Source organism: Haliotis asinina, chromosome 14, assembly GCF_037392515.1.
Source record: "Haliotis asinina isolate JCU_RB_2024 chromosome 14, JCU_Hal_asi_v2, whole genome shotgun sequence".
Taxonomy (NCBI): domain Eukaryota; kingdom Metazoa; phylum Mollusca; class Gastropoda; order Lepetellida; family Haliotidae; genus Haliotis; species Haliotis asinina.
In genome coordinates, this window is record NC_090293.1 from 6,113,097 (window position 1) to 6,129,195 (window position 16,099).

Here is a 16,099-nt window from a genome sequence, read left to right on the forward strand (position 1 = left end):
GTGAAGGTAAGTTGTCATGGAAGATCATTCTTCCCTTCCAATCTCATACGGGGCGGTAGCGTAGCCTAATAGTCAAACCGTTCGCTCGTCGCGGCGAAGGTGTACCCGTGTTCCATTCCCCTCGTGGGTACAATGTGTGAAGGTAATGTCTGGCGTCCCCTGTAATGATATTGCTGAAATATTCTTACAAGCGGCGTGAAACGTGAAACGAAGACATGTATAGTACGTCTGCCTCAGCAGTTGTAGAGAGCTCACTGGTGGTTACGAATTACAGTCAACACTCTAAACTCTGTAGTTTACACATTCATTCATTCATTCATTCATTCATTCATTCATTCATTCTTCATACATTCAACGATTTTCTACTCAAACAACCAATATTTGGGAAAATCTTTCAATGTTTTGCCCTTCCCTGTAACTCTCGTGCTGACAATGTAGATCTGTCAGTTATACGGATCTCTATCAAATACTGAAACAAACTTACTCTACTGAAACACCCACCCAGATATCCATTCAGCATATCAGTATTGGGAATGGTGAGCTAGAATTGGTACCCTGTAAAGAGGCCGAATAAATAATTAAATTTTCAAGACTGCGGTTTAGGGTTGATTGTCGCTGCGGGGAGCTGCAATGCGTAGCATGCGATGAACTGAGTGAATTCTCAAGGGGAGGCTACTCTCAAAAGTTGCAGACTTGTTTACATGGACTATGACCTGACGAGACCCTGCTAAATGTGCGAGATCTTCTTACCCTAGATCATAACTAAGCATCGTTCAAAGTACGCATTTTTGCATTACTTACGTACATCTGTGAAAATTCTAGAATAATGTATGCATGTCACGTCGCCTGTTCTCTACAGTTGGCCATTAAATTAATGGCTGTATTTTAATCGGTAGTCCTGAGTCTTGCAATGAGCAGTATGATATTGTATGTATACATATGCGAGTTATAACTTACCTTGGAACTTTTTCAGAAAGCGCATTCCGATACCTTTATGGAATATATGCCACAAAAGGGAATTCATAAGTAATAAAACCCTGTAAACCATTTGCACAGATCTTAGTGTAGATATATTTTTACTGTATGATGTACGTATGTGATGCTGAAATGTTTGTGACTCAGCAAAAAGTTCTTATATGCATTTACTTTAAGCAAAGGTACTTATTTGCCTGAAGCATATCATTTCGTGACAGTTACTTGTAAGATTTTGACAAAAATAGTTTCAGTTTTAGCGTAAGTGACCAATTACTTATGACATACACGTGTACATATTCACAGAGGTCAATGACTGAGGATTCTATTACCTGAAAGGCGACTCAGCTTGTCGTAAGAGACGACTAACAGGATCGGGTGGTCAGGCTTGGTTCCCAATTGTGCAGATCGATGCCCATGTTGTTGATCACTGGATTGTCTGGTCCAGACTCTATTATTTACATACCGCCGCCATATAGCTGGAATATTGCTGAGTGTGGCGTAAAACTAAACTCACTCACTCACTCACTCACTATTACCTGAAGCTCCATATAGGCATAAGCATATGTTCACTCACTCACTAACTCATGAAGTCACCATTCTACTCAATCACTCATTCTTCAAATCACTCATTTTAACACACCCACTCTCCCTTCTACTTACGTGCTTACCCATCTACCCAGTTACCCTCCTACTTATTTGCTTGCTCATCCACTCACTCACCTGACCAGTCACCCACCCTCCCTTCCACTCATTTGCTAACTTTCCTTCTTGGTCACTCATCTTTCACTCACTCACTCACTCACTCACTCACTCAATTTTGCAGCTTGTAATAATGGCATCAAGACAGATCCCACAAACGATGCGGAAGATCATCTGTACACAACTGAGTCCAAAGTTCAGGGAGTCCACCGCCATCATCGACACACCCGTTCCCCAGATTGGTCCGAAAGATGTGCTTGTACAGAACAAGTGGGTTGTCTAGAAAACTTATATACAGCTGTTTTAGACTATGGCAAAAACCAATTGGTCTGTGGTCAATAAAACTTATAGCATCTACAGCTACAGATTATGGCCAAGACCATTGGATCTTCATCCTCGATATCTCCAGGGTATATGTTCTGATGAATCTCCATTATACCCGGGATGCATCTACAGCTCAGCCCAATAAATTTATTACCTCCCCTTGCTGGCTCCGCATTCTCACAGTAGCCAGTCAGCTAAGTGGCCATTAGAACCGAGCTTGCCAGAGTCAGCAAAGATAACGGCCATAGATGCGAAGGTTTGTTCACAGTGTGACTCAGATTTTGTGGAAATCATAACAACAAAGTGATGGGTCCAAAAGTAAACTTAGTCTCAGTGTATTTTGTTACACTCCACCACTGAGTCTAACAAAACCTAGAAGAAGGTCGCGTCAGGTAACCTTTGAGCGACCAATGACCATCCAATCAAACGCGCGACCGTTAAATAGATCTAACCAATCAGACAACAGCTATTATTTAGGGATCAGAGGGACTTTCAAAATATTCAGGTCACTGACACAGATCTCTCCACAAACAAAACTCCGCATATAACACAGTTATTTGACCTGCAGTATATATGCTTTGGGGTTTCTGTTGACATGGTTACCACTATCTAATATTTTCACAAGATAGCATCCTTTTATATTGCCAAAAACACTATTTTCAGTTACTGTTTACTCACCGTTGTCATGGTTGTATGTACGGCGTGTGCATCACCCGGAAGCGAGCGTACGCTAAATAGCATTCAGAATCATTCAGGTACAAACCTTTACGAGATAATAAGTTCAAAAGGTATGTGCGAATGTCCACTTTCGCGATTTGGTAAGCTGTGTTCTGATTGGTCAGTCTCAAAGGTTACCTGATGTGACCTCCCATAAGGTTTTGTTAGACTCAGGAGTGGAGTCTAGCAAAAAGTACTGAGGATAAGTTTACTTAAACTGGGTCCAAAAAATTTTAAAAAGATGTATGCAAAACTCCTTATACCTTTTTCAGAGAACCTCTGCATGATTTATGTAGCCAAGTTTAATCGGTGAGATAATTTAAAAAGAGATAGTGAGTTGTGATTGGTTTGTTGAACTTTCCAGCACAGACACCTGACAGGACAAAAAGCCAACCAAAGGAGGGAATAGATTTATCAGGCTGAGCCATAGATGCATCCAGGGTATACTGGAGACTTAGTGGGACGTATACCCTTGGAGATATGTTGGGTCTGTGGTCAATAACGCCTCAGTCAAAACATGTTTGATCCCTTTAAAAGGAATAATGTATTAAGGAAAGGGAGGTTTGATTTAATGATGTTTTACTTGACAGCTTACATACTTTTAAGTGTATTTACATATGCAGTAAAAGAGAAATTTTTTTCTTCTTATGTCAGTTTCCTGTAGTTTACAATCCATCTTACATACCCAAGAAAGAAACAGTATATCACGAGTGTTAAAAAAGGCATCATAAAATAAACTCAAATATTTTATATTTATTCCTTAATTGGGAAATTGTGATCCAGATAATCCATTAACTTCATCCACTCTTCAGCCAGGATATGTTCATTAGATGTTTGAATGCTGACGTAACTTTATGTCACAATAAGCATGATCAGAGAGTTTACAGCTTTCAGTGACATGTATAATTCCAGATATGTGGGCATCAATGCCTCGGACATCAACTACACTGCTGGGAGGTATGATGCAACACTCAAACCACCATTTGACACTGGGTTTGAGGTAGGAACATAGCAATTGCAAAGATGCTAACTAATTCAAGCTTTACAAGAAAAGAAACCATGAAAAAATGTTGTGGGAACACACAGTCAAGTGTTGGGGGTGGTGTTGGTTGTGGAGAGTAGTTGAATGGGTGACCATGTTCAGCAGCTAGACTTCTAAAGTTTCTAAGGCTTCACTCCAGACCAACACAAGAGTAGGAACAAATTTTGATGTAAATGTCAGCCTAGCACCAATAGGTAACTTGGCTTGTATGGTCCCAAGGGAGTTGAAAAATGCAAATGGGGTGGAATCCAGTCATGATAATGATGATGATATCCATCACCATGAACATTCACTGGGTGGATGGGGTCTGTATATATCTTGTCAAAGTCCACGTCATTGTCAGCAATGCTTTAGGCCTTTCTATGCTGTTAGCTGCTGCTCCACACACAGCTCCCATCATTAAAAATATGTCATGCATTGTCAGCAATACTTTAGGCCTATCTATGCTGTTAGCTGCTGCTCCACACACAGCTGCCATCATTAAAAATATGTCATGCATTGTCAGATAATGTGATTAATGGTTTTAGGGTAAGATTCCTCCATTTGTAACTTAGGGCTTGTAAAGAATTTTTCTCACATTGAGGTCATGACAATGAGTGTTTGTATGCAGTTCAGGGTACAATGTGAAGTATTAATTATTCAGGGTGTCACGTAGTTGTGTTTAATATTTAGGGTGTAATGTGGTTGTGTTTAATATCCAGGGTATTGGTGAAGTGGTGGCTGCTGGTGAGCAGAGCAAGGTGAAGGTCGGCCAATCTGTCCTCTACATGGTGATGGGAGCATTCACAGAATACAAGGTTTGAAGATTCTAGTTTTTTTATTAACGATCAGAAATGCATGTAATGTTTTTAAGTTAGTCTTTATATTTGCTTAGTCCCGATTTTTCTCAGATCTGTGACAGATTGTCAGAGTTGTGATTTTTGAGACATGTTGTCATATGTAGTGAAGCTTGACTTCCATGTCATTTTGCTTTATGTTGATGTAGGCGGAGATGGTAGAGTCTTCCTCTTTCATTTTCATCTTCTAACTTTGTGTGATGAACATGCCTGAAAAAGACTCAGAATGGTGGACAAGAAGTGATTAATTATTGCTAACGGCATGTTATTTGGTTTCACATTAATTTTCGGCTCATGGTGCACAGTGTGAAAATACACTCGAAAAAACCCAAAATCAAAACAAATACATAGTTATATGTGGAATGCAGGTGATCTCAGTCAATTATGAAACAAAGTCCAGGATTAGTGAAATAAATAGCTTAATCTATGTGAACAAACACTTGTATAAACACATCTCAACACTGCTGTCCTTCCAGTGCATTCCATTCTCACTACCAAAAACACAAAACCAAAGTACTGAAAAGTATTATAATTCAACCTATCTGCTGCCATTTCAACTCAAAGCAGCTCCCATAAAACATAGTCTGGCGTCATCTCAGCCCTGACCAAGTGCACCAAGAACAGTTGCTCCAGCAGTCATGACCGAGAACACATGCTTAAACACCTACATGTCTTCTCGAGCCACAGTCACTACCCCACCAAATTAGAGGACCATCTCAAGCACACTCTAGAATAACCCCAAACACCAAGCCTGAATCAACTCCTATCTGAATCACAGTACCATATATCGGTAAGACCTCCCATCAGATGAGCGGACTTCTAATATAAGGCATCATGCAGACATCGACACCATTTTCGCTGACTTCCCAACCATAAGAACCATCGTCCAAGCTATGGCCGTAACCCACTCTCTGAAAAGCAACATCCCAAAAGTAATTGTGAATGTGTGACTCATATACCGATATATGAAACCTCCCGTCCTGTTGAGAGCATCAAACTTAAAGCATAAAGTTGTATGTTTTACTTTTGTCTCACCATCTTCTGTACTGGACAAAAATAGTTAGGGATAAATGTAATGATCTGTTTGTTCATTGACACACTGATGAAATATCAATCATAAAAATACCAATATCCCTTGCTTATTTTGTCCAATATAGAAAGCTGATCAAACAATGTTTTACTTGGATATCGTGGCTCCAGACAAGTTTTCAACATCAGGAGTATGTACTTCTTAATTTGATCAATACAGAAGTACTGGAACAACTTGAGAGTACATTTACAGTACTGAATGGAATTTAATGGCATATCAGTAATCTTGTGTTTCGTTTCGTATGCACCACAACATTGCTACTCTTAAGTACACAGGTCAATAAACAATAAACAATACTTTCTTCAGAGAAATGTCTGTAAGTGATTCTAAGACAGTTCACTGCTACATAAAAATGGTTGTTTACTAACACATGCTTCAAAAATAAATATGTTTAAATCAAAATCTGCTACATTTTCTAAATTATTTCCTTCTGCATCCCTGTACATGAAGTGTTAGATTTACTAATATAACCGTGACACATATATTTGGCATAATGACACTATATAGGTTGTGCAGATGAATAACATAGTGAGTGAGTTTAGTTTTATGCCACACTGAGCAACATGGGGGATGAAAAATAGATGGAAACAGGAGTGTTACTGACAGACACATAATGTTAATATAGTAAACACAGTAAATACACATAATGTAAAGTGAAATAAGATTTATCAAAGTGATTAAAGTAGGCCACCTAGTGAAAAATCTTTCATCTACTCAATAAATTGCCTTTCAGTACAGTATATGTCACTTTCTTTAACTTAAATGATAATTGTAACCAATCATTTCACTTTATTTTCACAATTAAGCATCATAGAACTAACAATGTGTACTTAACAACTGACCGCCTCCAGAAATGTAGTGTCGTCTGCTCTTTGAATGTCAGGTGAAGCTCACAGTGGTGACAAGTTTGGTATTCAGTTTGGAGAAAACTGTTCTGTAAAATTCACTGCATTGTACTTGAAAGACAAGGAAACAAATTCTTTCATTTCTTCTGTGTAAGTATTTCAGCTTTCATCAGATCTTAATACGAAATCGAGGCTGAAAATGGTCATGTGCTCACTCTTTAATTCACTATGTGGTCCAATGTTGAGCCAACTTTGTAAAACAGGTAAGATCGAGGCAGATAGGCAACATTTTTCAAATGTTGGCCCAGTGTTGAACCAACATGTCCAAAGATAATGTTACTTTTAAGTCATTAGGACAATGTTGGACCAACGGTTTGACCAACAGTTTGACCAACGAACCATATGCTAACATTGGCTCAACAAACCTTTGCTATCTGGGTTAGTCAAATGGATGCATGCACTCAGCTATAAACAGTTGTTACACGTAAATGATATTCATAACAGCTTTCATTGTGTATTTGTGTATTTTCACTATCAGTACACATACAACCAAATGGAAATTTGACTATTGGATATGTTTTACATGCTCTGCATATAAACACAGCGAGTTGAAAAGTAATGTGATTCAGCAAACTATAGCATCACACATTGCTTACATTTTAACAGACATGTAGTTTAGTTGATACAGTCAGTATCTCCAGAGGTGTTACTATTGTTAGGGTCAGTGATATGTGAAAGAAAACATAATTTGGTGACTTACAATATAAAATCCTTCAAATTTTGGAATTACACAACAGACCTTAGAATCAGATTGACTAGACTGAGTTGGAGTTAAATGTATGTTTCAGCTCCTCCCAGCCAAACACGTAATTCCTGTTCCAAGTTCCAACCCAAAGTTTATTCCCTTCCCCGTGAGTGGGTTAACGGCTGCTATCAGCTTAGATAAGGTAAGTCTTCAGTGGAGGGTCAAAGCCAACCTCCATCAGACTTACACTAGAGTTGATACTTGATTATGAGGTTTTAGGGTGATAATGTTTTGGGAGTTCAAGGTGTAACTTTGACTGTTAATATGAAAATTAGGTGGTTTCAGGGAAATCTTATTGTGAAACAATACTGTAGCTGCACGGTTAAGAGAACATGTGGTGAGAGTAGGATCGTTTTGGTGGGAGTAAGATGATACGCAACATACAGAGATCTACACTTGGTCATAGTTAACACTGAACTTGGTGTGATAAATCTATTTAACACTTTGTCGAGCCTCAGACTTTATGCTTCTGTCAACTTGTGACATATATAATGACTTGATCATTATGGATTGGCATGACTGAGGTGTATTTTTGTCTGTCTGACTAAGAACATGATGATTGTCTGTTTGTCAGGTCGGGGAGATACAGAAAGGAGAGAAAGTTCTTGTGACAGGTAAGTTTATATTACAGTCCTAGAAGCTGTAGTGTGAGATAATACTTGTCACCGGGAAGCCAACATTTTAATTGGTTGGGGATATGTTTCACAAATTTGATCATTTTTGAGTGTTTACTTCAAAACATGAAAAATCTTCTGGAAAAAGGCAGTCTTTGTTTGCTAACTGATTAAGATTAAGAAGAGATGTGTTTGTTGTTGACAATGTTGCTGACTGACAAGAAAAAGATGTTATGTTTGTGGTTCATGATGTTGCTGACTGACAAGAGAAAGATATTGTTTGTTTGTTGTTACGATGTTGTTGACTGACAAGAAAAAGATGGTGTGTTTGTGGTTCTGACAAGAGAAAAATGTTGGGTTTTTTATCGTTGATGATGTTGCTGACTGACAAGAGAAAGATGTTGTATGTTTGTTGTTGATGATGTTGCTCACTAACAAGATAAAGATGTTGTATGTTTGTTGTTGATGATGTTGCTGACTGACATGAGAAAGATGTTGTATGTTTGTTGATGATGTTGCTAACTGACAAGATAAAGATGTTGTATGTTTGTTGTTGATGATGTTGCTGACTGACATGAGAAAGATGTTGTATGTTTGTTGATGATGTTGCTGACTGACAAAATAAAGATGTTGTATGTTTGTTGTTGACGATGTTGCTGACTGACAAGATAAAAATATCATGTGCTTGTTGTTGACAATGTTGCTCACTGGCAAGATAAAAACGTCATGTGCTTGTTGTTGATGATGTTGCTGACTGACAAAATAAAGGTGTTGTATGTTTGTTGTTGATGATGTTCCTGACTGACAAGATGAAAATATCATGTGCTTGTTGTTGACGATATTGCTGACTGACAAAATAAAGATGTCATGTGTTTCTTTCTGCAGCTGCGGCTGGAGGCACCGGTCAGTTTGCTGTGAGTTGGCACCTAACGTTACTTGTTGAACTTATAGATGGTCTTTCTTTTCCTTCAGTATGTCCATGTGACTGAGTATCTCATGTATGTCACGAGAGTCAGTCTCAGTCATAGTATTGTATTGTTGTTTAGCTGATTCCATCATTCCAAGATGGCGCAGATGACTTCATGTTTTACTTACTTATTAGCTTCTCATTCCATCTCGGTGTTTAAGTGCTGATGAAGTCAATCACTGGATTATGTGGTCCAGACACTATTACTAACAAGCACCCATGGTGCAAAATGGCTGCTAGCCTGTGGCTAGTGAAGATCCATTTGGGCCAGTAAATCTACACAGCAGCCAGTGAATTTGCATTGGGTTATTTTGTAAATTTTTCACTCTCGCCGACTTGTTTAGTTGTAATACACTTTTAAATCATGCAAGATTATGGTCTCATAAGAATGTTCATCATATTAGCAGCTTAATGACGAAAACTGTGTAAACATTCAAATTTTGGTGTTGTGAATAATTTTGTGAGCTTGTAACTTTCAGGCATAGCTAGCCTGTTAGCAAAGTTTGGAAACTGTTTCACACACTGCAGGCAGCTGTCATCTGGACAAAAAAGTAGGCACACAGCTAAAGCAGATCCTTTAAGAAATGGATAACGGCTACCATCTGATGTAGAAAAAGTACGAAAACTTTTAAGTTCAGTATCAGGCCTACATTGTATATGCCAATAGCATGGATTATACCGTCTCTTGTCAGGTCCAGCTGGCAAAGCTAGCAGGCTGTCATGTCATCGGTACATGTTCCAGTGAGGAAAAAGTGAAGTTTCTAAAGGTATGTTTTGATAAATATCAATTATAGCATAACTCCATACCAGAACCAAGTAACTACCTTTTTTAATACGTTTTGTTTCCCTGTTAAGAGTGGACTCATTTTTCTACTGGAATGTGCAGACATCTGGCAGATATTGCCTAACCCAATATCAGAATGGAAACGTCAGTACTTAGTAAGCCTTCACAGTCTGGCCATAGTGGCTTCAGCACATGAATACACTATGAATCCTGAATCTTTAAGGCAGCAGAACCTGGGTCAGTTATTGAATAACTATCTCATTGTACTTGATCAGAGCATGACATTGCTTGTAGTCACATGTAACACCTTTCACTCACTCACTCTGAAGTGACTGAACAGCGATCTCTGAGCAGGTATGGATAGCATCCCTCTCATTTCACATCAAGTCTAACACATGTTTTGTGAAGGTGATGTCATATGAGAGGGAGTCATTACTGTCTCAGTAAGAGTTTTGAGAAAAATGTGCTTATATTGACGTCACCCATCAACAGGCAATCACTGGGTAGTTTATAACACAATGTGAGACTGCAGAATCTGCTGTTTTCTATGACATCAGATGCAAATGCCAAAAACTGTGCTTTTCAGAAAATCAAAGTAATAAGTATTATTTCCTGTAACTTTTGTTGACATCTTTCTGATAGAGCCTTGGCTGTGACAGACCAATCAACTACAAGGTCGAGAACGTCAAGGATGTCTTGAAGAATGAATACCCAGTAAGTTACACTGTTGTCTGAAAACAGAACTTGACTTCTGTATGAATAAATTTTTAAGGGATAACACAGTTAAATTGTCAGAAAGATACCTGAGGCTGAGTCACTAAGTCAGCAAAGTTGCAACATATTTTGTTAAATGTTATATTTAAGTACATTTCTTTGTGTAAATGAATCAGAACATGTCCTCATTCTGCAAAGTAATCCTTGAGCTAAGATTGATTGAAAGCCAGTGTTAAAGTATGGGAGTGATGATCACCATTAAGGTCACATTGTAAAACTGGGGAGAATTGGTCTTCAGCAATCGAAGCTTGTCATAACAGGATCATGTGATTAGGCTTGCTGACTTGGTTGACACATGTCATCATGTTGATCACATTACTAGAGAATGGATTGTCTGGACTAGACCATATTATTGAGACTGATGCCATATTGCTGAGTACAGCATTAAATAACAATCAATTATTGTGAAACTCAGCACAGATCTTTATAGAAAACATCAAGTTCAGTTTCGATATTCCGTAGTGTGAAGTGTAGCTTTTTTCCTAAGTAATATAGCATGTTTGTTGAGTCTCTGTTATTTTTCAGGGCGGTGTTGATGTTGTGTACGAGTCTGTGGGAGGGGAGATGTTTGACACGTGTGTCAACAGGTAGATGTTCTTGTAAACTGTGTTTGTCTGTTGTTTTATGGCACATTCATCAAAATTCCTTAAAACTAGGACACAATGACGTGCAAGTCTCTGAGTGCGAACATGTCCATCATGGTTTGTTCAGGATCAATTCTAACCCAGGTCTCTTAAACACTGGTTGAGGTATTTGTTAGTTTCCTTTCGAAAATCTGCCTGGTGTCCCTGTTGTTATATTGCTGGAACATTGCATATAAAACTAAACACAATCAGTTCTGTCCATTGTTGTTATCATCTATCACTGGGATATTTACTTTGTTTAATTATCTGCTGTTAACACATCACTCAGCAAAATACCTTTAATCCAGACATATCAGTGAGAGTGAACGTTTTGTCCCGTTGGTATTTGATGACATAGAATCTACCGTATCACCTTATTGGACCATATGACACGAGGCTGCTGGGGTATTGGTGGTTCACTCTTAGACAGCATCATATCAGAATATGACACAATAATGTTGAACGTGACATTAACCCTTTTTCAACTCTAACTTCACAACCTCAAGTGTGATATGTTTGTGTTCTTAGCTTGGCAACAAAAGGTCGGTTGATCATTATCGGCTATATCTCTGGCTATGAGAGTCAAGCTGGGTTCAAACCTTCACGGCTGTCAGCCTTGCCACAGCGGGTAAGTCAACCTCAAGTACAAATAGTTGGACACTTTTCCTTTCAGAAACCAGTTTACATATTTAACTTACAGTCATCAAAAATGTTGTATCAGTGTATGAAATACTCAGATGAACATCTAAAATTTTTACCAGACCATCAGGCTGGCTAGCTGTAAATCTACCCCATCTCGGGTGATCGGACGGGCCATATATCATACACTGGTTGTATGCCTGTTTTCCTGATTAGTGACCTCTGAATTTACATTATCTGTATTTTATTTATGCATGTCTGTGTTTACATATATTAGTCTTTCATAACCAACACATTCATTGTCATTGTCATAACCAACACATTCATTGTGTGTGTTGTGTGTGTGTGTGTGTGTGTGTTTTTTGTGTGTGTTTTGTGTGTGTGTGTGTGTGTGTGTGTGTGTGTGTGTGTCCCCATTTTGAGCAGTATAATGAGTCAGAAAAAATTAACATCAGAGACTGCATGAACAAATTCAGTCATATTTGCATGCATACTGAAAAAACCTCAATGTAGGAGCCATCTATCAGCACACAGTGCTTACATGTAACACCCAGCTCACTTTCATAGCACCTGCAGTGAACTACAGATCCCAGAGTCTCAATAAGACTTTATATATAGTCTGGTTCATAATTATTGAGAATTTTTCTTCTTACTTTGAGCTATCCTAACACCTCAACTGATTCACTGATACTTAAAACTAAGTAATGGTATAAGGGAGGTAACTCATCTTGGCCTACTGAGTATAGTACAATTAGAGTTACCTCCCCTGAATTTGTAGCAGACGTCATTTTCCTCAGCACTGTCAACAATGTCTGCTGAAGATAAAAGAAGGTTGATTTTTGAGTTGTGTAATCAAGGAATTGATGATGTAAATACATTGGCAGAGAGAACAGGAACTCCTCTTTCTACTGTGTATAGGATTAGGAAGAATTTTAAAGAGGGAAAGGTTTTTGGGCACCAGAAAGGAGCAGGGAGACCCAGAAAATTGGACTTCTCAGATCGCGTCCGGCTGGGAATTTTAGCGTCTAAAAAGCAAAGGGCAAGCATCTCCACCATCAGGTATGAAATGATAGAAAGGGGATCAACAGTTGTATCAAAATCTACAGTTAGAAGAAATTTGATTGATCTTGGATGGGAGAAAAAGACTGGAATTCCTTCTCCTCTCATGAAACAAGAACATAAAGACAGGCGTGTTGAGTGGTGTTTGGCACATGAAAACTTTGACTGGGAAAATGTGATTTTTACTGATGAAAGCTCAATATGGGTATATCCCAATAATGTGAAAATATGGACAAAGTCTGCGTCAGCACCGTTGTATCGACGACCTAAATACAGCCCAAAGTTTCATGTATGGGGAGGGATATCCTTATTAGGAACGACCCCGCTGTGTGTGTTTGAGGGAAATCTGACAAGTCAACGCTACACTAACATATTAGATAATTTTCTCCTTCCAAGTGCACATGTGTTTTATGGAAATGACTGGATTTTGCAGCAAGATAATGTTCCTAAACACACCGCAAAACATGCCAAGCAGTGGTTTCAGGAGAAAAATGTGACTGCATTACCATTTCCTGCATATAGTCCTGACTTAAATCCCATTGAGAACATTTGGGGGATGATGAAGGAATGTGTGAATCAAAAGGGGTTGACAAAAATTGAAGACATGAAGAGAGAAGTGGTCCGATACTGGGACAGCATAACTCACGAAACACTAACCTCTCTGATAGGAAGTATGCCTACCCGTCTTAGACTGTGCCGTGAAGCTCAAGGAGACTTGATAAAATATTAAATTGTTACCTACACGACATGAAAAGGTCAGTTCACTTTCACAATACATTCAATTTTATCTGATTTGTTCTCGTTTAATAATATGAAATGCTTTAGCTATTCTCAATAATTTTGAACCATACTGTATTTGAAGTTGTGTGTTTTGTTGGTTTTATTGTGTAACTTTTTGTTTCACCAGCTTTTGCCCAAATCAGCCAGTGTGCGGGGTTTCTTCTTGTTTCACTACGCCAACTACATACAGGAATACATGGCCAAACTCATCACACTCTTCACTGAAGGCAAGCTGCAGAGCGTGATTGACCTAGGGGAGGCAACTCCCAAAGGACCATTTGTAGGACTGGACAGTGTTCCTGATGCTATAGATGTGAGTACACATGGATGATTCAGTAAGTGAGTTAATGCTGCTGTCATCAGCAATACATCCATTACATCATACCAGCCTGTAGTTGGGGTGGTAGGGTAGCATAGTGGTTAAGGCTTTTGCTGGTCACAGGTTTGAATCCCCACATGGGACAATGTGTGAAGCCCATTTCTGGTGCCCCTCACCTTGATGTTGCTGGAATATTGCTTAAAGTGGCGTAAAAGAACTACACTTGCTCACTCACTCAGTCTGTAAATGACAAGAAAATCAGTGGTTGATAACATGAACATCCATGTTTTGGGGGCTGATGACATACAAATATCCAGGTCGTGAGATGCTGAGATTCCATTCTGTCCCATGATTGATCATGAAGTATGATTCATATTCTTAAATAAAATGCACAGCATACTGTTGCTAGTTTCAAGTCAACAGCCACTGCATGGAGGGATAGGATGTAGGGATAATATGGTCAAGAGTGAGTGAGTGAGTGAGTGAGTGAGTGAGTGAGTGAGTGAGTGAGTGAGTGAGTGAGTGAGTGAGTGAGTGAGTGAGTGAGTGAGTGAGTGAGTGAGTGAGTGAGTGAGTGAGTTGGGTTTTACACCACCTCTACCTATATTCCAGCAATATCATGGCAGGGAACAGCACAAAATTGGTTTCACATATTGTACCCATATGGGGACTTGAACCTGGGTCTTCAGTGTGACAAGCAAATGTTTTACTTCAGTGACTGTGGAACAGAGTATTGGTAGTAGTTTTTAAGTAATGAATATTTAAGTTGCTTCAGAACAGATAATTAAGTTTCTGGTTGTGTATTTTTAGTGAATAAAAATTCATAAGGCTTTAGAAAAGATAATAAGGTTTTTGGAAGGTTTTTTTTCCAATAAAAAATATTTATGTTGTTGCAGAAATTTTATATAATCAGTGCATTATATATTGCTGTGAGGGATGGCTGTTCAGTGAGCCAGAATCATGCCATGCAAGAGACAATGTATTATGTTATGTTTGCAGTACATGTATCAAGGCACCAACAAGGGAAAAGTGGTGGTGCAGCTGGGGGCCTCCACATCCAGCAAACTGTGAAAGCAGTTATCAGGAAAACAGTATGAAATACTAGGAGAATGAGTCTTGCTTGATGTCCATTATCCAAGATCAACAAAATGAATATAATCATCAAACATTTGATATTGAATTCATATTCTCTAGGTTCAGAGAATCTCATCACTGTCAGACTTGCTACTCCAATTAAACTACCTCTCTACACTCTGACAAATATTTCTTCTGAATATTTGGTGTGAACAATATGTTGTACTGTGAAAATGAACAAAAACCATGAGTTCTGAATGGAAATAATAATGATGGAACAACATTTGTTGGGAATATTGTATGCAAAGCCAGGCCATTGTGAAAATGAAAACTTCTAAATTATAATAGTAAAGCAGTCAAACATGTGGCATATGATTGGCTGAGGAACACACACCCTTCATATTGATTGGACAGTCAGTGTGTTTGTTGGTGTAAAATATGAGCATGACATTGTAGAGATGAAAACTATTTTTGTTCACACATCATGTGACGTAAAGCATGGCAGGGCACAGATTGCTGTTCAGGCCTATCACACAGAAGGGTAAGGAGAAATGTTAGATGCACGAAGAAATAGAATATTTCTTATTTGTCTTTTTCCTGGAACAGTTAACCTCATTTGTAATCTTTTCACTATTCAAACATCACTTATTTACTGATTACTAAGTAATCTGTTATAAAATTTTGAAATAAAGATATTTTTTATGTGAAATCTTTTCATATGTTACATTATTTCAAATTGTGATCTCACCCACACCATCAAGCTCCTACACTGATTTTAAGGACATGTTCTCCAAAGTTAAATCATATGAGGGTATGATATGGCAATGAATACTCTGGGTGGAAGTAAGTTTGAGCTCAATACATGTATATAATTATCTACATCAGTTAGTATTGAGCTCAAACTGCATTGTCAAATCTTGTAACTAGAGTACTACTAAAATTTCCCAATTTTGATTATTAATTAATCAACAGGGATAATCTACAACATCTATATATAGTTTCCCTGATATCTATAATAATAATTCATATAGCATTAGTATCTAACAAAGGTGCTTTATCCTTCAAGGACACAGCCCTCCATATCACAAATACATGTGTAAATAATCAAGTCTGGACCAGATAGTCCAGTGAAA

The 16,099-nt window shown here is 38.3% G+C and overlaps 1 protein-coding gene across 3 annotated transcripts; it reads left to right on the forward strand.

Annotated features, from left to right (window-relative positions):
- Positions 1-655: 655 nt before the first annotated feature.
- LOC137261700 (prostaglandin reductase-3-like) lies at positions 656-15,675 on the forward strand. 3 transcript variants are annotated; one of them, XM_067799477.1, is made up of 13 exons: positions 656-778; positions 1,799-1,944; positions 3,628-3,715; positions 4,459-4,554; positions 7,377-7,475; positions 7,908-7,947; positions 8,833-8,861; positions 9,607-9,681; positions 10,341-10,412; positions 10,998-11,059; positions 11,624-11,723; positions 13,701-13,886; positions 14,892-15,675. In XM_067799477.1, exons 2-13 carry the CDS (start codon positions 1,808-1,810, stop codon positions 14,961-14,963), a joined length of 1,056 nt encoding a protein of 351 aa, XP_067655578.1. In that variant the 5' UTR covers positions 656-778; positions 1,799-1,807; the 3' UTR covers positions 14,964-15,675. The 3 variants fall into 3 exon arrangements, with proteins under 3 accessions (XP_067655578.1, XP_067655579.1, XP_067655580.1); XM_067799478.1 differs by having other exon boundaries at positions 656-733; XM_067799479.1 differs by having other exon boundaries at positions 719-1,157.
- Positions 15,676-16,099: the final 424 nt, after the last annotated feature.

Coding starts and splice junctions, on each gene's coding strand:
- LOC137261700 (XM_067799477.1), top strand. CDS start 1,808: ATGGCATCAAGACAGATCCCACAAACGATGCGGAAGATCATCTGTACA. Junction 4,555..7,376: donor GAGCATTCACAGAATACAAG/GTTTGAAGATTC, acceptor TGTATGTTTCAG/CTCCTCCCAGCCAAACACGT. Junction 7,948..8,832: donor AGAGAAAGTTCTTGTGACAG/GTAAGTTTATAT, acceptor TTCTTTCTGCAG/CTGCGGCTGGAGGCACCGGT.